The sequence below is a fragment of the Cnephaeus nilssonii genome (assembly GCF_951640355.1).
Source record: "Cnephaeus nilssonii genome assembly, chromosome: 8".
In the NCBI taxonomy this organism is placed as follows: Eukaryota; Metazoa; Chordata; class Mammalia; order Chiroptera; family Vespertilionidae; genus Cnephaeus; species Cnephaeus nilssonii.
The window spans coordinates 12,444,951-12,471,604 of record NC_137079.1 but is presented as its reverse complement, the minus strand read 5'-3'; the positions used below and the strand labels follow the sequence as shown (position 1 = coordinate 12,471,604).

At 42.7% G+C, this 26,654-nt stretch overlaps 1 protein-coding gene across 5 annotated transcripts in view; it reads right to left on the bottom strand.

Annotated features, from left to right (window-relative positions):
- MTUS1 (microtubule associated scaffold protein 1) overlaps positions 1–26,654 on the bottom strand; it is a 131,419-nt gene that overhangs the window by 37,821 nt on the left and 66,944 nt on the right. Inside the window, exon 1 of one of the 5 annotated variants that reach the window (XM_079779092.1) lies at positions 6,098–7,878. The exons of the other annotated variants lie outside the window; for them this stretch is intronic. Coding sequence (XP_079635218.1) covers positions 6,098–6,218 — 121 coding nt within the window. The 5' untranslated portion in view covers positions 6,219–7,878. Of the gene's footprint in view, positions 1–6,097; positions 7,879–26,654 lie in introns of those variants that run through there. 5 annotated transcript variants of the gene reach the window in all.

Sequence of the window (26,654 nt, the reverse complement as noted above, 5' to 3'; positions counted from 1 at the left end):
ATGAAGTGGCTGGCAGCATAAATGGGGGCGAGAGCACGCGTGCCATTCAAGGTTTCATCTGGTAGGAAGCACAGAACAATGCTGAGCCGGAGACTGGAGGCGTGTGGGAGAAACTCTGAGGGGGTGTGGTCAGGAGGGAGCCCAGCAAGAGACACTCAGGGGTCAGCGGCGGTAAGAACAGGCAGCAAAACATACATGTGTTTATGAGGCAAAACAGGAGGATTAGTGGCCAGCTGGACCAAGGGAATCCGGGGTGAGTCACACGTTTCCAGCTAGGAAATAACACGAAGAGGAGTAGATTATCGCTTGAGAATGTGAGGGCAGGGAGAGGGGAAGGTGTGGGTCAGGGTGAGGAAGGTGTGGGTCATGTGCTAACACTGCTCTTTATTCTCCAAAGAGAGTCTATTCTAAACTCACCTGCTCCATAGCACTTTCCAAATTTAGTCATCTGCCATCGCATTTTCCTGAGGAGCAATCAGCTCTTTATTTCCCACTGACCTGAATATTGCTCCTAACACACACCATTAACATACTGTCTAGTTGTATCTATGAACAGTGACCCACGGTAACCTGGACCTTACCAAGGTAGTTAAGAAATCATTATTCATGTCATCAATTATTGGTTTAAATTTGTATAAAACTTAACAATGTAGAATACCCACCATAAATACTCTACTAATAAAACATTAATCTTTTGTTAACACATTTTAAGTATATAAAAGCCATACCTAAAGTTGAGAACATTTTCTCTCAATGTATTATTTAAAACCTGAAAATTAATTCATTTAAGAGGTCAAAATATTAATCTTTATGTTCAAACAACAAAGTGACTTGAAAGCATTTAATTGACATAACTACAAAATAGGTAAGCATTACCAAAAAACTTTTGTGTCGTAAAAGAGAAAAAACAATAGGGTCTATCACGAAGTTCAGCCTATTAAATGATGTACTCCCCTTACGTATAAGCAGCTAATAATCAGCTTTTGAGAAATCACTGTTTTGCCTTCTCTGTGGTAGAAACTACAATAAGGCTCTAACCCTCTCATACCTGTATGTACTATAGAGAGTGGAGAAGTCAGACACTCAATATCCCAGAGTCCCTTGTGGGTAGAGACAGCCATGTGACAAGACTTAGCCAATGAGATGTAAGCTTTAGTGATATGGCACCACCCCTTCCCTATTTCCTATTTCCTGCCTGGAGCAGCCATTGTGAGATCATGAGGCAACAATCATGAGGAAAGTGCTAAGAAAGCAGCAGAGAAGTTGACCCTGAAGTTGCTGAGCTACTGAACGATATCGGAGCTGCTTTTTAGGTGAGGCACAGAAGCACCTTCTTAGTTTTCTTAACAAACTGCAGCTAAAAGCAATTTTACTTGACAGTCTCAAAAATGAATACCAAAGCAAAGAACATAACTGGATGACTTTCATTCTAATTAAGCACACGTATTCACATTCTGCCTCACTATGACAGAATATCAGATTAGTCAGAATAGTTCTCTTCGCTCTGGCCAGGTGGCTCAGTTGGTTTGAGTGTCCCGTACACCAAAAGGTTTCGGGTTCAATTCCTGGTCAGGGCATATACCTAGGTTGCAGGTTCCATAGCCTGTCAGGGACATAGGGGAGGCAACTGATTGATGTTTCTTTCTTTCTCTCTCTCTCTCTCTCTCTCTCTCTCTCTCTCTCTCTCTCATCAGTTTTTTCTTTAAATTACCCTCGGGTGAGGATAACAAAAAAAATAGTTCTCTTCAGTGCAGCTTTAAGTAAATGAAAATATTTTCTGTTAACAGTCCTCATGCCTTCCTCAATATATTTGTATATATATCTCTTCTTTTTGCTATAATAATTGCCTTTTTTTAAATCCTCATCAAAGGATATGTTCTCATTGACTTTAGATAAGGAGAGGAGGAGGAGGAGGAGGAGGAGGAGGAGGAGGAGGAGGAGCAGGAGGAGGAGGAGGAGGGGAAGGAGGAGAGAATCCTCGATGTGCTTTTTAAATATATATATATATTTATTTATATATATATATATATATATATATATTTAATATATTTTTATTGATTTCATAGAGGAAGGGAGAGAGAGAGAGAGATAGAAACATCAATGATGATAATCATTGATGGGCTGCCTCCTGTGCGCCCCCTACTGGGTATTGAGCCCTCAACCCAGGCATGTGCCCTTGACCAGAATCGAACCTGGGACCCTTCAGTCCACAGGCTGACGCTCTATCCACTGAGCCAAACCAGTTAGGGCAATATATTTATATATTTTAATTGATTTCAAATAAGGGAGAGGGAGAGAGAGATAGAAACACCAATGATGAAAACGAATCGTTAATTGGCTGCCTCCTGCACACCCCCTACTGGGGATTGATCCCACAACCCGGGCATGTGCCCTGACTGGGAATCGAACCGTGACCTCCTGGTTCTTAAGTTGACACTAAGCCACGCCGGCTGGGCTATCGATGTGCTTTTAAGATCACTAGCTCAGCAAAACCAACTCCATTTTTCAGTGCAAGTAACTTCACTTGAATCAAAGAGAACATTTCCTCAAAATGGCACTTTTCAGAATAATTAATATAGCTCTGTCCAGCTTCACAGGAAACCTGAATTCTAATCAAACTGGTGGCAAGAACTATTTCTCCTTAGAAGATTCGTTTCCCTTCACTGACTTATTATAAAATTGGCACTGCTGCCTTCAGGCAAGATTCTGGAGCAGACTGAGCCGAGCACTCTGGCAGAGACCTCGGCCAGCACTCAGGCGGCCAGTGAAGCCACTCCTGGGCCTCAGGAGATGCCAGCCTTGACCTCCCGCCGCCAGCTCATCCATGCCCGGCGCCCTGCACATCACTCAGAACTCCGGGAAATTCTCTCTTTCTTTCTTTGCCCCTGTTCACAGAGGAAACTACATGCTGGCTCCAACAACACACTCTTGCCAACGGGTGCCACACAGTAACAACACACGGACACGCACAGCACACAAAGCATGTGAGGCTTCAGTGAAAGAGCCTGCTCCCGCTGGGTCCCTATGAGCACCATCCTTACCGCTGGCACCTCTCTCTCCACCGTCTATGCCCACAGTCTGGACCACCTGGATAAAGACACCCTCACCCTTGGGCGCCTCACCCAGGCCCCATCAGGATTACTGATGTTCTACGTCTGTCTGTCTCCATTAAATTGTGGGCTGTGTGGAGACAGGGGCCACGTGTGACGCAGTCCTGGCTCTGTTTGCAGCATCTAGCATTGCACCTGACACATATACACGTCTAATACGTATTTATTTATGAAATGAATGAATGAATGGATCCTGCAATGTGAAAAAGTTTAGAAACAGGGGAAAGGCTGGTGCCCAAAACCAAAAATATAAAATCCTTCAAATAGCCCGACGTATTAGGTTAGGGGATATGAAACTGTCCATATTGTTTACTTGTAAAAAGAGTAATTTGCAATGCTTCAGCCTAATAGCAAAGCCTGAGCTAGAGGAGTGGCGGAGGGTAAAAACAAATAGAGATTTCCTACGACAGAGTCTTAGATTCTTGCAACCAGTTACTTACGGCCAAATGACCAAGAACAAGGATTCCAAGGTGACAGACTTAATGATAAGACAAGGGAAAAACATGGTGTCACAAACAGAAATAAATAAATCAGGCATATTAACAGCTTGAGAGAGAAGGAGAGAATTGGTTTCGAGGCGATGAATTTTCAGGTGTCAGTAATACATCCAGGGAGTTTTAAATCTATATCCAGAAAAACCTCAGAATTTCAGGTTAAAGGGACTTCCTGTATGGTTATGTGATCACAGTCTCTGACGTGGTGACCAGCAGAACCAAGGCCACAAACCCCGGGCTCCTGGAATCCAGGTCACCACCACTGCCACTAGGGCAACCAACACAACTTCCCGTAGTAAGAATACAGACACAGCCACTGCCTGCAGCCACGCGGATAAGAAAAGACACAAGGTCTTCGTTACGCATTCTATTGGAAGATTTCTCATCCTTAAAGGTATGTAATGCAGATAAAGCTCACAAAAGATTCTTCCTGGGGGTGAGTAGAATTCTGTACTTGACATAATTTTAAAATCCTCTCCATGCACAAAACTCTTTTTCATCACTACTATTTGCTGGATCACTACTATTTGCTGGATCAGAATTAGAGCAAAATTCACAGTGAGGAAAATCTATAACCCAGAAATTCTAAACCGAGGCCCCGGGTTTTAGTCCCATCTCCGCCACAGGCCGTGTTCACGGCTCTGGGCCGCAGACTTCTTGGCGGCAAATAAGACCAACCAGATCCCCTCTCGGTGCACTCCAGCTCTGAAAACTGTGACTGCAGGCAGACGGGTGTTGCGAAATAGGTTTATATAAGTTCCGAAAATAAAAATGTAGCGGAAAGAACCCTATTAGTTAAACTCTGGTGATCAAAGCCTTGTCTCTTTTTGCTTCAGCTGCCTTGGAAAGCTAGCTGCTTCACAAAGAGACACACACAACCGAAAACGTTCACTAGTTGAAGATTGGAGAAATAAATCTTGGCTCGCCCAACAATGGGATGCCATGTGACCATTAAGAAGGAGGAGTGCGATAAATAAATGTGTTCATGTGAAAATCTAAGACACATTAACTTTCAAAAGCAAGCTACAGAAGAGTGTTTATAGTATGCGTCCATTTCCGTATAACCAAGAAGGATGTAAAAGGGCCACCCAGGCTCGCACATGATCAGAAGCTACCAGGGGCTGTAAGGCACCCCCTGAGAGTGGCTGCCTGCGGGAGGGGGCAGGGCCGGGTGACAAGGAGGATCCCTGGGAATTGAACAACCTTCTGTACTGTTTGGTTTTCCTTTTAACTTGGAGTCTGGATTATATTTTTAAGTTAAAGTTGAAAGCTTTTGGAGCTACTTTAGATCACACAAATTATTACAGGTACAGGGCACCCTTTTTTGTTTTCTAAGGCTGAAAAAAACCACAGCGACATTTCGGCTGGGAGAAACACGGCCACTGTTGACCTCCTAATCTGCCTGGGTACCTTTAGCTGTCAGACCAGATGGGGAGGGAAAGGCTGGCTGGCTCAGGTGGCAGGTCAGGGGGAGTTATGAAACACGAAGAAGAGGTGCTGGAAAAATGAGAATTATCCTACAGAGAAGGGAGATGCCTCAGGGAGACAGTTGCTGAATAAAATCTCTAGGGACAGAAAGGAAAAATAAGATGCATAGGGCTGCTGGGCATATGAAACAAGGAAATAGCTTCTGTTTACATCCCCAAACAATCCCCTTACAGTGAACACTACTCAGCCCAAATCCAATGTACAGCACTCTCGTTTTTACAGCCTAAAATCAACCTCATTTACCATGGCTGCAATGATCAGAACGAGAGGCCGGGCTGTCCGGCTCCTGAATCCTCTCAGAGGGACTCACAGGCTCCCACATGCCTAAGATACACGCCGCACTGATTCCTATCTGAGGCACAGAAAATAAAAGGCAGATATGAGCGTACACATCAGAGGCGGTCTTTTGCAACTGCAAACATTTTCACTATGAACCCTGGAGGACTTCATTTGTGGCTCGCTTGTTACCTGCCTCTCCACAAAACCATCGGGGTGTTTAAATTCAAACGTTTAGAATATGGAAATCTTGTCGTCTATGAAACATCACCATCTCGGTGAGAAATTACATAATGAAAAACCACAGAAACCCTCTCATCTCCTCTCATCCTTTGCGGGAAAGAAAAATATTCCTCTTGATATACCCACGTCCTATTTCCAAAATCACTGGAAGTAACATGCCAGTTGGCAGGTGTTGATTTTCACAGATTTGGTCGGCATCCGAGAGAAAAGCTAGGGAGCTCCAAGGCAACAATTCTGTTTTCTGTAAACAAACCGAGCACACATCTGCTTGCAAACAGTAACAGCGCCGTACACGCCTGTGTTGAAACATCAGAAAACTGCTTTTTTTTTATTTTTACAAATTAAGCCTAGTGCTCTCAAAGAAAGAGCTTCCTCCCGCCACTCCCCACTCATCTATCTCATTGGGAACCGTGTGCAGACATCTGCACGTCCATCCAGGTGCCCCCCATGCACCGGCCACCACGGAGCAATCGACGCCGGACAAACCTGCGTGGAAGGTGACCGAGCTTCTCCGGAACCCCGAGGGGAGGCGCAGGTTCCGCAGCAGCCCCTTGGCAGTCAGGCGGACGTGGATGGTGGACAAGGAGAACTTGGGAGACAGCAGCATGTCTTCGGAGCAGGTGGGCAGAGTGCGCACAAGGAACAGCTCCCGCGGGTGGTCACATACTGTCTTTTTAAACTCGGCACTCCTCGAGGCCAAGAAACCCAGCGGGAGAAAACATGCCTACATAGCAAATGTCATTCCAGCACACACACACACACACACACACACACACAGAGAGAGAAAAAAAAACAACCCCAGAGCGGTCCCACTGTTTCCGGCTTCCCTTTGCTCTCCCAGATGTTGCCAAAACAATGCTCTTCCTCGGAATGAAATCTCCTCTTGGCAGCCCCAGCGCGGAGCAGCCTGTGCATGACATCACACTGCACATGCCTATGGGGTTGTTATGGTTCTCATCGGAGATGGCAAAGGGGGAGGAAGGGGGTGGTCTCAGGAGCTTTATGTAACAGCCAATAACGCCACAGAGTCTGGAACCACTTGGGCGATGGTTCAGGGAAATTAACTACTTCCAGTGCCTCGTGCTTATTTAGTAATTAGGAAAAAAAAAAAGATTTCATTAAAGTAATCTGTGTTCTGGTTTTTAACATTTTTTATTACATTCACACTGATAACACGGCACGTTTGCAGATTACTTCTATGCAAGCCTATGTATAAACCTGACACCCTGGATAAAAATTTTTTTAAATGGCTCTAAGCAATAAATGTTCCCTATTATGATTTTTAATAAAATGTCTATGATAGCAATGACGGATTGATAAGAGGTTCAAGTGCCAACTTTCACACGTTCTGAGGACCTCACGCGTAACCAACAATAAAAGGTTCATGCAATTTCTCTAGCAGGTGTAATGTAGTGGTTCCAGAGGAATAAAAATGTTAGTTATTCACACAGGCAGTGTGCTAAGGGCTGCACTTACTGCTAGACCCACCCCAGGTACAGAAAACCAGGTAGCCTCTCACACTCAGGTGCTGAGACTAGAAACGCGGGAGGGGCGTGGTTATGTGCATTTTTTACCGGGATCTATTAAATGCTTTTTGTAGTAGAGTGGTTTATGAAAGCACATGAAAATATGATGGCAAAAAAACAACAACAAGGAAGTCAAAAGGTAAAGGTATGGGTATAAGAAAATTGCAGCGGCAAATATGCTACTTAAGTGAAGCAAATATTAAACCTGGAACAGCCCAAAATCCTAACTCTTTTTTTAATCTAACAAAGTACAAGAAAACAATGTGTCAAAAATGATCTATGCTTGTTCCCAAGATTTCCTTAAAAAAAAAAAAAAAAAAGGACTCGGTATCAGAATAAATGTAGAGATTGTTAACTATGAGTAATCCTATTAATTGCTATTTAATGCGCAGGAAGCACTCTTTCAGGAATTGTATGGAGCATTTAGGGTGTGACGAGGGAAGCTGATAGGCAGGAAAGGAAATTCTGAATAATCTCTTCTCCCTCCTCACTCAGTCCCCAGCCTGTCATTTTAGAGACACACCAGTCACTTGTCCAGCGTTCACTGTGGGAAAGACACAACTTGTTCACTTGTTCACACACAGACAATGGAGCTTGCAAACACACTGCACCCATGGCAACTGAAACACAAATAACCATGGACAAAAAGTCAAAACAGCTACATTTAGATGCTGATTTACAACTTATCCCAGTTTATTGTTATTTTAAAAAACCCACCTTTTATTCCGTTTCTGAATATTAATAGTATGCTATAACCACCTCTCCTCCAACCCCCCTCTCCAGAAACGTGTAAAAACCAAGATGCCAATCAGCATTAAAATTGTAAAGAAGAATAAAGTTAAATATCAAACATTATTAAAAATAGACATGACACCACTCCATATGGGATTTGGGTTTTTTGGTTATTGTTGTTGTTTTTGGAGGGGTGGGGTTGTTAAGAAATAGTAAACTCCAAAATACCCTGGTTAAGAAAGAAATCCTTTAGCCTAGACCAGTGGTTGGCAAACTCATTAGTCAACAGAGCCAAATATCAACAGTACAACGATTGAAATTTCTTTTGAGAGCCGAAAACCGACTTCTGCGCATGGGCCACAAGTTTCAATCGCACTGTACGTGCGCACCCGCACGTGGTATTTTGTGGAAGAGCCACACTCAAGGGGCCAAAGAGCCGCATGTGGCTCGCGAGCCACAGTTTGCCGACCACTGGCCTAGACCACTCAAATAAAGAAATTAGCAACATCCACCTATCCATCCTACTCATTAAAGCTTTTACTTGTACCACACTAAGCTACCACATATATTAACCTTTTGCACTCGGATGTCGAGTGTGACTCGACATGGTTAGCATCGGTAGCAGCTCTTTTTATACTCTTTGAATGTATCAATAATTTGAAATATAAAAAAATCCAAATAAATAAGTTTGTATGAAAAGAAACTCCAGTTCTTTATTCTACTGCTGCGCTTTGTAAAATCTGGGGTATTTAAAAAATTAAATCCCGAGTAGAATAAAGGAATCGAGAAAAAAGCCAGCGAGTGCAAAGGGTTAAAAGCAAACGTTGCTGGATCTGGCGGTGTAGCTCAGTTGGTTATAGCAGCATCCCAATACAACAAAGTTGTGGGGGGTTCTCCAGTAAGGGCACAGATAAGAATCAACCAATCTATACTAATGAAAGGGTAATATGCTAATTTGACTGGGATACCTTCCAAACAAAGCCATGGTGGCGGGGCTGAGGCAGAGACAGTTAGGGGCGATCAGGCCAGGAGGGGAGGGCAGTTGGGGGTGATCAGGCCGGTGGGGGGGGGGGGAAGCTGGGGGCGATCAGGCCAGCAGGGGGGGGCAGTTGGGGGTGAGAAGGCCGGCGGGGGTTGCGGGGGCATTTGGGGGTGAGCAGGTCAGCAGGCAGATGAGCGGTTAGGAGCCAGCAGTCCTGGATTGCAAGAGGGATGTCTGACTGCCGGTTTAGGCTCGAGGGGTCCCAGATTGGAGAGGGTACAGGCCAGGTTGAGGGACAACCCCTCCCCCCGCACAAATATCATGCACCGGGCCACTAGTGAAACCATAAATACGTGTAACAACAATCTCCGCCCCCCCCCCCCCCCCGCTTTCTCTCTCTTCCCTGCTCTCTCTCTCTCTCTCTCTCTCTCTCTCTCTCTCTCTCTCTCTCAAAATCATTGAAAGAAAATGTTGTGAATGACCCTTTTTTAACATCAGAGCAAAGAATTGCAAGAATAAAGAGAAGAGGGCTTCTGGTCAAGATGATTCACTTCAGATTAAAAGAGACACACAGACTGAAAGTAAAGAGATGGAAAAAGATATTTCATAAAAATGGAAACAAACAACAACAAAAGGCTGGGTAGCAATACTTATACCAGACAAAATAGACTTTAAAGCAAAGGCTATAATAAGAGACAAAGAAGGACCCAGCAATTCCACATCTGGGTATTTATCTGAAGAAACCTAAACACTAAATGGAAAAGACATATGTATCCATATGTTTATTACAGATTACCTACAATAGCCAACATATGGGAATGACCCAAGTTTCTGTCAGTAGATGAATGGATAAAGAAGAAGTGGTGCATATATACAATGAAATATGACTCAGCCATAAAAAAGAATAAAATCTTACCATCTGCAGCAACATGGATGGACCTAGAGGGTACTGTGCTGAGTGAAATAAATTGGACAGAGAATGACAAATGACAAAAGATTCCATTTATATGTAGAACCTAAAGAACAAATGAACAAGCAGAACACAGACTCACAGCTACGGAGACCATTTTGACAGTTGCCGGATGGGAGGGAGATTGGGAGGATTTATGGAAAATGTGGAGGGATTAAGAAGTATAAAATGGTAGTTAGAGAACAGTCATGGGCATGTATAGTACAACATTGTGAGTACAGTAAATAATCTATAATAATAAAAGCTAATATGCAAATCAACCGAACAGCTGAACAGCAGAACGACCAGACGACCACGCTATGATGCCCACTGGCACCAGACCAGCCAAGGCGGGTGTGATGCGATTGGTCGGGGGCCCGGCCATGGCCCCATGATCACCCTGCAGAAGGAGGCCCAGGCCACCAGCCGGCGGGGCAATCAATCGGGTGGCTCCATGATAGCCCCAAAGAGGGAGGCCCAGGCCACCGACTGGCGGGCTGCGGCGGGTGGGAGGGGCCTCCCTCTGTGGGAGTGATCCATCATGGAGCCCCGGCCGGGTGGGCAGGGCCTACCTCTTTGGGGCAATCGATCGCGGGGCTCCTGGACTGTGAGAGGGCACAGGTGGGGCTGAGGGAACCCCCTACCTGAGTGCATGAATTTCGTGCACCAGGCCCCTAGTGTTATAATAACTAAAAAGAGAAGCAGTGCCAATGAAAAGAAAAAAGTAAAAGTCAGAAGGGCCCTAGCTGGTTTGGCTCAGTGGATACAGCGTCGGCCTTTGGACTGAAGGGTCCCAGGTTCGATTCCAGTCAAGGGCACATGCCTGGGTTGCAGGCTTGATTCCTTATAGGTGGCGTGCAGGAGGCAGCCAATCAATGATTCTCTCTCAACATAGATGTATCTATCTCTTTCTCCCTCTCCCTTCCTCTCTGAAATCAATAAAAATATATATTTTAAAAAGTCAGAAGGAATAGTTCTTGGGTTTTTTTTTATAGCAAAGTACAATGCTCACAAGGAAGGTATACTAAAGACTAAGCACAGCTTAAACTAGGTTTCAATTCTTTCCCAAACATAGTCTGCCCCCTGATGGCAATTTAGCACAAGTGAGCCAAAGCGAAGCGGCAGCCTTGACAATCTGTGAACAGCCAACTCTTATGTAAGACAATCTACTCTGTGCTGGGCACTCACCCAAATACTTCATATATGTTCACTCACGTAAATAACTAAAAAAGCAGTTACTGTACAGTAACACCGATTTGTAAATGTATTACTTCGGGCATTGGGGAAGCACAGATTTTTAAATTGGCTCAAAAATATACTTTGATTACTTATTGATCAGCTATTTATCACTTGTGCCCTACCTGAGATTATACTAAATATGCGAAGTACCTAAAGATAAGCAAGTATCCACCTTCATTATTATACAAAGTCTTAATGTGATTTAAGAGAACATGATAAGGATCACCAAGGGAAAAAAAAATCTAAGGGACTTTTGGTACCTAAGATAAAAAACACTGTAGTTACTGCTATAAAAATTAGGACTGAGTTTTAGGAAGTTCAGCAGAGCTTGTGTTAGGATGTCAAGTGGAAAAACAAAACCATGATTTAAAATACGTATAGCAGGATCTCAACTTTAAACAAAAATAATAAAGAATATTAAAGCAAATATACCAAAATGTTGGCAATGCTCTGGAAGTTGGAGTGGGCGTGATTTTTATTTTCTTGGCCATATGTTTCTGTGTTTCCCCATTATTTTTAACAAGCATCAGAGGCAGAAAAAGAAACTTTTAAAAAAGTGTGACAAAATAGCTTTATGAAAAGCCTATGAAATAAGCTGAGTCTCAGTTAATGACACAAATAAAGAAAAACAAAGAAAAAATTTTGTAAGTCTTTAGTAAGGCTTCAGAAACAAAAGAAGATATTCTAGGGGTGCTATAAGCATTTGGCAGGTCAGTGTGTTATGATGTCACAGTACATTCAAAGCAGAATCACAGACTCCACTGCAGTGAGAGAGAGAGAGAGAGAGAGAGAGAGAGAGAGAGAGAGAGAGAGAGAGAGATTAATCGGAGACCTGACTGTAGAAAACAATGATGTTATGATTCTAGACATGATTCTGGCATGTGCTATGCAGGGATGCTTAGATGTGAAGAAGTGCACACAAATATTGTATGATTTTTTTTGTCTGTTGTTAATGATCACGAAGAATCTGTAGCAAATTGATATTTATATCACAGATTCAAGCCTCTACGTCCAACCCATCTTCCCCAGAATTCTAACACGGAGTATCAATCTTAACATTTATCTCCTTACTTTCCCTAAAAGAATGCTAATAGCTACATTTTCTTCATTTTTATGACTTCAAAATCTTTATGGTCTTATGTTCTTATCTCTAGTCCAATTGTAGAAAGTTCAACTCAAAGCCCTATTTTTCTCCATATTCTTTAGTAGGAGGAAGAATGCCTAGAAGATATATTGTAAATAATGATTTAAAAAATAACACAAAACAATTAGAAAAAATTTCAACCCCCATCCACCCATAAGCTTGTAAGTTCTCCAATACCAGTACCATCACCTTTTAGTTCTTTGGTCTCCCAACATAAGAGCAGTGACGTCTTACCCATGCACTATGTTTGTTTTAAAAACATGTGTTCATTGTAGATTTTTTTAAAGATAAAAATTAAATTACATGCACATCACAGTGCTCTGCAACAAGTTTCTAAACTTAATGTAAGCTTAACAAACTTATTAAACTAACAATTTCACTTATCTTTCATAGCATTAAATAATCCTCTATATTGTTATTTAATGGCTTAAAAATGTCATTGTCAATGAACGTAATTTAAATAGCATCTGTTATTTCTATCAGTCAGGTTGTTTCCCATTTTTCCCCCTTTTAAATAATTTTGAAAGCAATAAATACGGTAAGTCCATTATTTTCCTAGAATCAGTTCTGATCAATGGAATTCCTGGATAGAAAACTTTTGTCACCCAAGTGCCTCAGAAAGGCGGTTGTAATGTATACTCCCCTTAGGAGTATGTCTGAGGCACCTCACTCATTCACTAACAACAGACAAGAACTGACAGCACATTATTTTAATTAGCATTTTGCAAACTTTTTTTCACATGTTTCATAGCCCTCCATATTTCTTCTTTCGTGTCGGTCCATTTATTTTCCTACTGTGGAGACGCCTTTATCTTGCTGACTTGACGAAGCCTCTATGGAGTAAGTCTGTAGCCTATGTTGTCCCATTGTGTTGTGTGCTTTTTAATATTGTTTATAATGTTTTTAATTGAGATATAATTGACAGATAACATTATATGAGTTTCAAGTGTACAGCACAATGATTCGATATTTGTATGTACTGTGAAATGATCACAATAAGTGTAGTTATAGCTAACACCCATCACCATGTTTATAATGTTTTTGACAGAGGAGAAGTCTAAAACTTTTGTTGACATAATTATTCATCTTTTCTTTCATACAGTTGTTTCTGGGAAGGTCTTTTCTATCCAAGTCTATATTCCTAGTGTAATTATCATTCTAATTTTTGGGTAAAATTTCAGTCAGTGTAGAATATACAGGGTGGAGGAAAGGTAGGTTTACAGGTGTGAGTATGCAAAACAGTTTATTCTTCTACTAGAGGCCCGGTGCATGAATTCATGCACAGGTAGGGTCCAGCCCGCCCAACCCGATTGGGGCAGATGGGGCCGCCGGCCGGGGGGGATGGGCCACGGTGGTTGGCCGGCCGGCCCCGCCCCCTGGTCAAATTTCCAGTCAAATGGTCAAGGGGACAATGTGCATATTAGCCTTTTATTACATAGGATTGTTATTTATTAATTACTGTATTCTTTTCCTTCCAAACAACTGTAAACCTTCTTTTGCTCTACCCTGTATTTATATCGTATGTAAAGTAGACACTCAGCTCCTACCAAAAAAAAAAGGGGGCCTTTGTCCCAACAAGAATTTTATTAAATAATTCATACATTTCTCTGATTTGAAACACCAAATTTAGTACAAATAAGGACATCTGCAGTACGAGAGGAGAGTTATAATCAGAAACCGACCTTGAATGACAGCCTCGTCCTTCCTCTCACCAGGGGAAACCCAGGCCACCCCCGTGTTACCTCATCAGAGCAGGTTTGCAACTTGCATCCATTTCCCAACGCTTGGGAAAGGGGACAGAGAGCAGCCCGCCCTCCTGTGCCACGTTTAGTAAATGGATTTGGAAGGAGCGGCGCATTTTCTCCTCTCCGGGAAAGACACCATGGCACCTGGGCCCGATGATCTCGTGTGAAATAACCTGCTGCTTCGGTTTCCCAAACAGTCTTAACATGTGGCAGAAGCAAGGTAATACTAGTTCGTGGCATGTGTGACAGCTTCCTGATGAAGAGTAAACTGAGCTTTATTTAGAGTCAGTGTTGGCTAGAACTTATAACATCATAATCTTCAAATAAATTACACCAGCTAGTCTCCACGAGATGGTTCTTGACTTTCAGTGGGTTTTCTGCTTGCTTTCAGGATTTAAAATGATGCAACTTCCTGGAAAAGAACTCTGAAAGTAAGCCACTAGGATCGGAAGATCAATGGAGAGGGTTACCATCATCACCATCCCTAACAGAAGACACATTTGAGAGCTTTCTACACAACAATTCCCTGGGGTCGGAATTACTCTTACACAGGGAGTTCGTCCCCAAATGTTTTCCTATTCCCAAGTGAGAAAGTTGAGAGATGGAGAGGCTTAGCAACTAGCTCAAGGTCAGAACAAAAGTAGAATGTGGCAAGACCAAGATTTAAAACAACACTCAATGCCTCTAAAGATAATTCTCTTTCTGCTTCTCTTCCTTGTCTTATGAGATAACAGGATTATCTCTGCAATAATTGATTTAAGGTTAAACTAAAACAACACCATACAAAATTTTCAATGGTTACATTAGCCAACAATTTAAAAAAACAATACCCAATGCTGACCAGAGTATGGTGAAAGCAGCACTATTTTATGTTGTCATTCACGGTATATGTGGGAAAGAAGCTTTTATTTATTTTTAGGGGGTGGGGCAAGACACTTTTAGAAAGCAGTTTGGTTACCTGAGGGCAGGGACAAGTATGGATATGTCTTGATTTATTTACATTACTTTTTAAAAATATATCACAAAAAACTAACCCAAACTTTAAAAGTGATCATTGTAGAGATGCTCATCATAGAATCATTTTTATCTAACTTACCAGGAGCATTTGTTTTCTTTTTCCTTTTTTTTTAATATTTTTACTGATTTCAGAGAGAGGAAGGAAGAGGAAGAGAGAGAGAGACAAACATGGATGATGAGAGAGAATCATTGACTGGCTGCCTCCTGCACGCCGACAACCAAAGCATGTGCCCCGGCCAGGAATCGAACCAGTGACCTCTTGGTTCATGGGTCGACGCCCAACCACTGAGTAAAACCAGTTAGGGCATAGAATCATTTTTAAGTATGATAGGAGTGCCCCAAATATTCAAGAGTAGTTAAATTATGCTGCCTATGCTAAGTGTAACTTATGAAAGTGATTACTTAAGTGACAAAACAGCACTAAAATTATCTGAATTTTATTTAAACTCAAATTTTAAAAAATTAAATGGTGATTTCTAAATCTCTACATGCTAAACTTTTTAGACTTTAGCAAACTGCCATAATTAAAATTAAATTACTATTTTACCAAAACAAAAGGATATCAAGGTGGTCAACTTAATTTTCACCAGTTTGTTGCTTTTAAAATAAAAAGCCATAGTACAATTATTTAGAATTTAATCCCCAGAGGAACATGTTTATATGTGGAGGCGATCTCTTCTATATCATCCAAAAGATGGACATTTGCAAGCAGAATATGAAGAAAGTCAAGGTGACTTGTAGACATAGAATATGACAGTAGGGAAACATCTTAGTGATCAGTCATTTCAATTATGCAGAATATTTGCTATTGAAGAGATTACATGATCCACTCAAAGTCACCAGCTGTTTGAACACCACTTCTTAGCATCAAAGCTCTCCCCAAAACCAACACACTGTGACTTTTCCTCAGCAGGCTCAGCATGATACAAGCAAGTCTTAAGTCATGATAATGAACAACCAACTAGAAAAACCTGAAAACGTCATGTTTCTGATTTTGGGGAAATACATGTTCATACCACAGTCTGTCAGTGGTCGGCAAACTGCGGCTCGCGAGCCACATGCGGCTTGCGAGCCGAGCCGCGGTTTGACGCTCTGTTGACTAATGAGTTTGCCGACCACTGGGATAGGGGCTTAATCACAAGGAACAACAACAGCCTGTAGTTATTGGAATCGAGAGTCTAGGTCAGGGGTCGCCCCTACCCCAGTGGTCTGCAAACTCATTAGTCAACAGAGCGGCAAACCGCAGCTCGGCTCGCAAGCCGCATGTGGCTCGTGAGCCGCCGTTTGCCGACCACTGGTCTAGGTAAAATTGCAATGTTGACCCCTTAAAATACATCTTTTGTTTTTTCACTGAAATAATTGTAGCATTGATTACTAATTGGAGACAGGAATTCTTGAACCCTATCATATACCCCATTTAACTTCAAGGGTTAAATGTTTTGCCAAACAAAACCACACCATAATTCATACTTTCCATTTCTTTTATTACTTTATCAGGAGTTCATTTTCCATTCTGATAACCTTACCTGTAAAGGGTCCGTTATGTACTTTGGAAATAAGGCAGGCATAATGTCAGTCCAACACTGTGCCAAGGGAAAATGCCTAGTGCTAATACTTTTTCTCTCCAGTAGAAAGGAGCTATACATTGGGGATCATTGTGTACTATGCCCATCAGAAGAAACATCCCTTTTAATAGTTTACATGGTCATAGTCTTGAGACATTAAGACTGCCTTTCCCAGTTTCATATTTAATTCAGATTAAAACAGGCAGCTAAAACGATAATGTCTGAAAATGTGTGGCTGCTATAAATGGAAAGCATGGATTCCCCACTCACGTAAAACCTGTGAGATTCAAAAGCTCACAAATTCAATAGGGAAACATACTGGAGTGCCCTGTCCTGTAAAGTTATCAGTGGAATCACGAAGTTCTAATTATCTGAAAGCTGTCTTAGTATCGAAGTTGGACAGTTCTGAATTTTCAGTTACTGGTGTGTGTGTGTAGATTATGGGGCTTTATGATAAATAAAAACCACAGATTCCTGCCATCCCAGCAGGGTGTCAACTGATGCCCCAGAAATGTATTAAGGCCTGGAACAGACGAGAACCTGCTGGCACGCTAAAGAATCTTTCCCAGTACATTTGCCTGTTTTCTCTTCAATTCAGTTGAAAGGCAAAAGTGTTGATAAACATCCACTAGGTAATTACCATGAAGTTACCACATGATGCTGTACACCAAGCATGTCAAACTCAAAGGCTAACACGGGCCAAATAAACGAGGCATGTGGCCCTTGGGCCACGAGTTTGACATGCTTGCTATACACACATGTGCGCGCGCACGCACACACACACACACACACACACACACACACACACGGTGCAGAGCAACAGACACACAGTTCTGAGAGACTAACACCTTTCTGGAAAGTTATGTACTAACAAATACTAGGAATTTCAAAAAGATTCATCTAGCCCAGGCTGGTTTGGCTCAGTGGATAGAGTGTTGGCCCGTGGACCCCAGGGTCCCAGGTTAGATTCCAGTCAAGGGCACGGACCTTGGTTACAGGCTTCTCCCGGGCCCGGGGCCCTGGTCAGGGCTCCTGCAGGAGGCAACCAATCTGTGTGTTTCTCTCACATCGATGTTTCTCTCTGTCCTTCCCTCTCTCTAAAATCAATGGAAAAATCCTCCGGTGAGAATTTTAAAAAAGAGTTAAAAAGATTCATCTAATTTATGCATGGTGTTCAGCTCAGTTTTCCAATCTCCAATAAAAATCGGGAGATGATTTATGTGGCCATCCATGCTGTGCAACAAGAACACCCTCAGTGCAGGGAGCAGGAGCACCCATGTGGCCGAGGACGAGGCAGAGTGCAGGCTGCCATCTGTGTCAATCATGCGCAAACAATACTGTGCACACTCCTTGGCTGCTACAGGATGAGACCTGCTTCCGCTCCTCCTCTGCTCCAGCAAGGAGCTGGGGACCCAAATCTGTCCTGGAACCAAGAAGCCCAAGTCCCAATGCTAAACCATAAAAGGGATTCATGCCTAAGTAATAAAAACCATCCTCTATGTTATTTGTAAACCTTTCCTCTCTCACTCACACAGGAATCCTCTCTGAGATGAAAAAAACAAACAAAAAACTTCCCAGGCACTAAAAGAAATGCTAAAGAAAGGACTTCTGGATAGTAACCAGCCCTGCTTGGTCTGTGGTGGAACTCTGGTGAGTCCACTAGTTAGTTAGGCAAAGGGGCTCCTGCACGATTAATATAAAGGGACCCACACTACTTTCAGGAGAAAATATCAGGGCAAAAGCAGGAGAGAAGAATCTAGTGAGCAATTACTACACTTTAAGTAGACCAGGTCAACGAGTTCAGGAAGGAGCATCTTCTCTATTTTGCTCCAGTCTCTGATCTTGCTTCTCTTTCTTCGCTGGAATTCTAAAGACAGTCTTAGCATATTAAGGGTCTGTGATACCAGAACAAAGAGCAAAGCAACAGTCATAACCTGTAACTTGTTCATTTTCTATCGGAACTAACATTTAAAACCATCATGGCAAAGCTTCAGGTAGATGACTCACTCTTATTTCTTCTTTTGCCCAACATTAATTGGAGCCCTGGACATCAAACAACTAAATAGCTTTCAGTCACATAGGACAGGTGGGCACACCATGTTTAGATAGGTTCTTCCTAAGTTGTGAATTTCCCCTCAGTCTTTATGGCCTCCCATTGGGTTGAAAAGGGAACCCAAATCTGCTGTAGCATCCTTAAGAATTGTATTTGTATTGTGGGCAGGGAAAGGAAAAGAGTAAGCAAACTGGGACTTGTTTCTGCGTTCTGAACCCCAAATGAGGATGCCTTTTCACGTTCTGTTTTTGCTGAATGTGTGCTGGATCCACAATGAGATCCTATGAGGCTGTGTTTCTCTGCTGTGCTATGGTGAAGTGGACTCTGTGGCTACTTTAGGACTATAACCACCATTATCATCGCTTATTGCACCATTTGGGGCAGGGAGAATCTACATTTTAAAACCTCATAAATGTCAAAAACATTAGAAGAAAGGTTTGAAAAATGGTACCAGCGTGTAGAGATAAAAGCATATAAAACAATTTCAAATTTCATTGAGTAGTAATTAAAACTAGACAAAGGAGCCCTGGCTCAGTGGCTCAGCTGGCTAGAGTGTCATCCTGTGCACCAAATGGTTGCGGGTTCGATCCCTGGTCGGGGCACATGCGGGAGACAACCAATTGATGTTTCTCTCTCAACCTTCCTCTCTCTCTAAAAAAAAATCAATAAAAACATATCATTGGGTAAAGAGTAAAAAAACAAAAAAAGAAAGCAGCCTAACTTAATTTTTTAAAATCGGTATTTCCTTTTTTTAATGTTTTAACAGTATTTATTATTTTTTCTGATTATATATCTCATACATGCACATTAAAAATATTAGAAATGTAAATGCCAACTGATAAGTGTAGAAGAAATAATGAAATTAGAAAATCATCATTTGGCTACTGTTACAGAAATACTTGATTCAGACCAGAAAATGTCAGTGGATGCTAACATTAGTGGATAATTCTGAGGACTTTACATATCAAATATTTCTAAAGATAGCAAAATATTACTCCATAAGACATTTGCTAATTAGAAAGGAAAAATAGCAACTTTAGAGTGGAGAAAACTGGCAAACACCTCCTTAACCAAATAATTAGAATTAAAGTCACTAGGAAGGAGGCAAATTGAAATCATATGATTCTTTTTTTCCCCATATTTTTTTTCATTCAATATTATTTTACATTAGTTGCAGGTATATAGCACAGTAATTAGATAATTACATAATTTATAAAGTGATCTCCCTAATAATTCAAGTACCCACCTGATACCACACACAGTTATTACAATATTATGGACTATATTGCCTATGTTGAACTGTACATCCCTCTGACTGCCAACTTGTACTTCTTAATCCGTTCACATTTTTCACCCAATCCTCTAACCACCACCGTTGTCTGGCAACCATCAGTCTGTTTTCTGTATCTGAGTCTGTTTCTGTTGGGTTTGTTCGTTTTTGTTCATTAGGTTCCACATATGAGTGAAATCAAATGGTATTTGTCTTTTTCTGTCTGACTTATTTTACTTAGCAAAATACCCCCTATATCCATCCATGCTGTCGCAAATGGTAAGATTTCATTATTTTTTAGGGCCGAGTAATAATCTATTGTACATATATGTACCACAGCTTTTGTATCCACTTGTCTATTGATGGACACTTGGGTTGCTTCTATATCTTAGCTGTTGTAAATAATGCTGCAATGAACACAGGGGTGCATATATCTTTATAGAGATCATTCTAAATTCACACTTTCACTTTTGAGTCTCCGTAACTGAATAACCTTTGAAAAAGTACACTGTCCAGCAACTTAGCTCCTACGAGGAATTTTGGCAGTAACTCTTTGTTCTTCCTAAGACATTATCATGTTATACAACATTCAAGAGGGTAAAAAGTACACAGTCCTTTTCTCTCCCTACCCAAGGGGGAAAAAATCCATGCAAAAATACTTGGAAAGTTTTATGGTTCTCTCTTCCCATAAACATTAACCTTTTAATCCATCTCCCTTGTTAACCATTCAAACCACTGGCATGTTTACCGCCACGTACTCACTGAGCCAGAGGGAAAGTCTGGAGATTCAGTCACTCACCACCTGGTTTCCAGCTTAATTTCCCTGCCACCAACCCAGATGGGATTTTTTTTCACTGTTTCCAAATAATCTTTGATACCTAATTCTAAGCATCCAATTCTATGCTGATAGTCAACACTTACCATCACAAATGTCTTTACCAATGTTGATCTTTCTACCTCACATTTCTAGAAAAAGGTTAGATGTGTGCCTTGTTTACTGATACCTTATAAATTTGAAACAGCCAGAAGTTGTTCACTGGGCTAACCCATCCTGACTCTACCGCAGTGCTGACAGATGTCACCTTGGAATCCTGTAGAAACATGCTATTTTCTCCCCTGATCTATGTCAAGTCCCTCTACAGTGAGCCATCTGCTCGTTCTTCCTGTGCCCAGATAACGTTGGCAGTATTAGGTCAAATCAACACAGAGCCTTCCCTCCTACTGTCAAATTTCTGTCCATTTCCTATCCTTCTTTCCAATTCTCTCCTTCCCCCAAATCTAGAGACCTACCTGGTTTTCCCAAAATAGACAGGGAGCTCATGTAAGTGATAATCCTGAAGAGGCTACTACTATAAAATTCAATACAACTTCTTAAAGGATGGATGGGGAATAATTTCACAAATGTAAAACAACACAACCGAAGTTTCACAGAGCATATTTTATAGATTTATGTACAAAATGGGAACTGGGTTTCAATGAGCATTTCAGCCTTTGCTAAATCAAAATCCAAGAAAGGAAATAAATGATGTTATTAGAGTCTTAAACATGTATTACAACAATCTGGATGTTAGTCTTGCTTTTTTTCTTTTTTTAATTAAATTTATTGGGGTGACATGGGTTAATAGGATCATGTAGGTTTCAGGCATAGATGTCTATGATACAATATTTGTGCATTGCATTGTGTGCCCACCTAGTCTTACTTTTCTTGAAACATTTCTAAAATTATATTCAGCAGCAAATAAATCACCTATTCAGAATTTGAAACGTTGAACTGAGTTTACATACTGAATAAAATTCATATGGTCCTAAACTCACACTTTGCATTACTGAGCTTTAAAGCACAAAGACCTTTAGTTTCCAAAGAACTCAATAAAAGGCTTTCTCACTTCAGCACGAGACACATTTCTCCTGAGGAACAATCCCCGTGTCGCTTGGCTCTCTGTCACACAGAACAGGAGGTGTTCCCCTGAAAACAAGCTCACGGCCACTCTTCAGGTTCAACATTCTTATCCTGATCCCTGGATCCAGCCCAGATCTATCAGCAACTTGGTTAACACGTGAGAGTCAAAATCCACATTTCAAGGACAACATTTCTGATCCAGATATAAACACACCCATATGTTTACCCTTATATGTAACATACATACATATGTAGATACACACAAACACACACACTCTAAGATCATCTATTGTACATACTTCCCACCTTCTCTCTTCCCCACTTTACTAATGGGGGGACAAACTGTGCTGAGCTGCACATACTTTTATGGCCAACACTGACACATCTGACCCTCAAGTCTCTCAACACTCTCCTTTAAGCTGGCCCACTGTTAATAAACCTCAACTTGAAGGAGGCACTTCACCATGAGGCATAGTGCCATGTAAGTATTTCTCCTGCCCTCTGTCAGTCCTACCACGGCAGCTGATTGGTACCCGGGTGATATCTAAATTTTCTCTTGTCCAGTGTTATTATATCCGAATCATACATCCTTCAGCACCAAAAGTTCCAATATAATATGAGAAGCATAATAGTTTCAATGAATGGTGGAATCCTATATAATAAAAGGCTAATATGCAAATCGACCAAATGGCAGAATGACTGGTTGCTACGATGTGCACTAACCACCAGAGGGCAGACGCTCGATGCAGGAGCTGCCCCCTGGTGGTCAGTGCACTCCCACAGGGGGAGCACCGCTCAGCCGGAAGCCGGGCTCACAGCTGGCGAGTGCAGCAGCAGCCTCTCCAGCCTCCAAGGCAGCAGCACTAAGGATGTCCAACTGCCACAGGTAGTGGGCCTAAGCCATCAGTCGGACACCCCCTGAGGGCTCCCAGACTGCGAGAGGGCACAGGGACTGAGGGACCCCCCCACCCCCCAATGCACAGATCTCATGCACCAGGCCTCTAGTCTATAATAAGCGAGTTCTGGTCCTGACTTGGCCACTACCTGGCTGCCCTCAATCACTCCACCTCTCTATGCCTAATGAGTGGGACTGAATATCAGGTGTGGAAACAGTCAGTACTTAAGCTGTCATGGGCCCCCACTAACTGATCATGGTGCTCAGTCCCACTGAGACCAAACCCCTCCTCAGAATCCTCCTAAACACGGTGCTCCAGGGGCCCCGGCCATGACCATGCAATGACAGCTGGTCTGTAGAATCCCTATGTGAAAGTCCACTTGTGCTCCCCTAGGACTTAGCCAGCTCTAGCATGCAGCTTAAAATTGGCCTCTCCTGTTTCCATCCTTGGTCCTAGCTGTCTCAATTACACCAGGATAATAGATTCTCTGGAATCCTTAGTGTTCATTTCCTCAAGGTCAAAATGTAGTTCAAGTGAAAAGGGAGAGAGGGATGGAGGGAGGGAGGAGGGAGGCAGAGAGGGGGATAAGGAGGGAGGAGAGATGAAGGGAGGGGAGAAGGGAGAGGGGCAAAGAGAGAGGGAGAGAGATGGCAGAGTCTAAGGAAAAAATGGAGAGAGATTCTTGGAGAAGCCCAGGCAGAAGCGATGGCTTTCCTATGCGAGAAGGGCTTTTCACTGCTCCAGACTTTTATTTGTGAACTAACATTTCATGCTCCATTTTAGCATCTAGCAAACATTAGTATGGGTTTGCTTATTAAAGTATGTATAAACACACAGAGCCAACATTCTGTTCATTTCTTGAATTTTTGGGGGGGAATCCGCTTAACACTCCCCACTGCGCCAGATCATCTGCTCACCTGGCTCGAAATCAAATCACTACTGAAGTCTAAGCTTTCAGATTCCAAAAGCAAAATTACTCCACTCTGTGATAGCAAAAATGTCTCATATATACCCTGGAAAATCATTAAAAGAACAAAAAACAAAATTAACAGCAGTCTGGATAATAGTATTTTCTTATTTAATAGTCCATTTAGACACACATTAAGTATTAAACATATTTGTAATATAGGACCAGAGTATACATATATACTAGAGGCCCGGTGCACAAATTCGTGCACCAGTGGGGTCCCTCGGCCTGGCCTGTGGGATCAGGCTGGAACCGGCTCTCCCAAATCCCGCGAGGGGTCCAGGATTGCGAGAGGGTGCAGGCCAGGCCGAGGGACCCCACTGATGCATGATTGGGGCCGGGGAGGGACACGGGAGGTTGGCCAGCCAGGGAGGGACCATGGGAGGGCTCCAGGGCATATTCAATCCATCTCACTCACTCCCGATCAACCAGACCCCAGCAGCAAGCTAACCTACTGGTCGGAGTGTCTGCCCCCTGGTGCTCAGTGCATGTCACAGCAAGTGGTTGGCCAGTCGACTGTCTGCCCCCTGGTGGTCAGTGCACATCATAGCAACTGGTTGACCAGTCGACCATCTGCCCCCTGGTGATCGGTGCACGTCATAGCGAGTGGTTGAGCGGCCTTAGCATATCATTAGCATATTATACTTTGATTGGTTGAATGGCCTATCAAACGACCGGACACTTACCATATTAGGCTTTTATTATATAGGAGGATACAGCCTGTCTGCCAGCCCTTCCTCCCCCTTGGCAGACATGACTAGTCAAACACAGACTTTTTTTGCTCAGAACCTGGAAGCAGCCTGAAAAACTGTCAACACTGTTCTCCAGCCGACTCTTTCCAACCGACCAGAGCTGGCCGTGAGCCACCTCCCACTTGTCACCCTGCAATGAGGAGGAGACGGCGCGTAAACCAGACCCCTGCTTCTCTCTGCCAGCTTCCTCGCTTCAACAACGGCAAGCACCTCCTTCCAAGCCATTAGGCTCGGTCGGTCGTATTGTAATGAAGAAAATACAAGTGCCTGGCCCTCCCCTCCCACTCACCGGTGAGAACACTGAGGCTCAGAGAGGGAAACACTGTCCAGCATCACATCAGCTCCTAGGACAGTGATGGCGAACCTATGACACGCATGTCAGCACTGACACGCGTAGCCATTTCTGATGACACGCGGCCACATGCTGAGGATGAAACATTTGCTGCTCCTGAGGATGAAACATTTGCGACTAGAGTCTTGGAGTTAGTTTTTTCCTCAAAGTGACACACTACCCGAGTTATGCTCAGTTTTTTGGCGAAGTTTGACACACCAAGCTCAATAGGTTGCCCATCACTGTCCTAGGGGAATGAGGAGGAGCCTGAGTTCAATTAACCTTTTCTACGCATCACACCGCCTGGGCCGGGGCTGGCCATGAAGGTGAAGGAAAAGGCTCCATTTCTTTCGTCAGCCTCCTCCTGTTCTCCTCTTCCCAAGAGAGTGAAAATAGCTTTGGTGTGCGTCTCTTATGTTTCCTCTCACCACCTGTCTCTCAAAAATAAACATGTCTTTTGTGGCCAAAATGGAAGGAGAGGGAAGCCCTTGGACTCCATATTGGCTAATGTGGCGAAATCAGACTCTCCAAAGACTCCCTTCTGCTTTGGCACCGTGGTCCTCCAGCCTTCCCCTCTGTCAAGACCTGCAGAGATCGTTGATTTTTATTCAGTGATCTCAAAAACTGGACTACAGCCCGGCCGGCGTGGCTCAGTGGTTGAGTGTCGACCTATGAACCAGGAGGTCATGGGTTCGATTCCGATCAGGGCACATGCCTGGGTTGCAGGATTGATCCCCAGTAGGGGGCATGCAGGAGGCAGCCAATCAATGATTCTCTCTCATCATTGATGTTTCTCTCTCTCTCTCCCTCTCCCCCTTCCTCTCTGAAATCAGTAAAAAAATATATGTGTGTATGTGTGTGTGTATTAAAAACTGGACCTTAGCTATCTGGTTCTTGAAGAGCTGAAGGCGTTTAATCTCTATAAATGAGCACATCTGACCTAGAAGCTACCATGCAATGTTTTATGTTAATATGCAAAAGGAAAATTTATATCATAACTTTAAATGTTTCTATGCTTAAAAGAACATTAAAAAAAAACCCTGCTAAAACCCTCAAGTAACAGAGCTTTACTATCTTAGCTATCTTGACTCAGCCGCTTTAAAACTTGGCAATGCTATTTCCATAGGATCTCAATGCAGCCAGAACCAGGGGCTAATTTTGCAGCGGCACCATGTGGGCTCAGGAGTTCTTAAATGATGCCACTGACACGGTCACATCACAAAGAAACGAGCAGACAAAGCCAAGGAAGTGTTCTTTAAAGGGGTCCCAAGGCTCCACCCAATGTGAACCGAGCACTGATCAGTAGATGGCTTCCCAACATGACCCATCCCCATCAGAACAGGAAAACCTCAGCTCCAAATGACTTAGGTCCTAAGGTAATCTTTAAAAAGTGCACAGCTTTAACACTTTTAATATCACGAGTAATATAAAGATGTGTTTTCATTTTAATTCTACAAAAATATTTTCATAGTCATGCGACGATCAGCCACACACACAAAAACTACTAGCTATTTAACTGGAAAGGAGACGGTCAGACAACCTTTGAAAATGAAGTGATTTCGTGTGCCAAGAACATCGACAGTGCTGCTGACTTATGTGGAGTTCGGAAACACACACAATATACAATAAAAATGGTTCCGTGTGGAATCATTGACAGCTTAAAATATGTCTGAGAAACACTGCAACTAACATAAACTACAAGTTACAAAAATAGCAAAAGATGCTAGATCGGTGGACTGCATAACATTGAGAGCATGCTTACAAAGAGAAGAATCAAACCAGAAATCACCGACGTACTTCTGTTCCCGGGGAGCGCGGCTAACAAAGGAGCCACACAAAGGCTGTAGGATCCCAGGACCAGCAGTGTCAGGAGAGTGGCATCGTAGTGCCCCTCTGAGCCGGCCGGCGGGGTGAGTGTCGAATTGATAAATACGTTGGAAGAAATATCCGTTTCTGTGCAACTGCGAAATCCTCC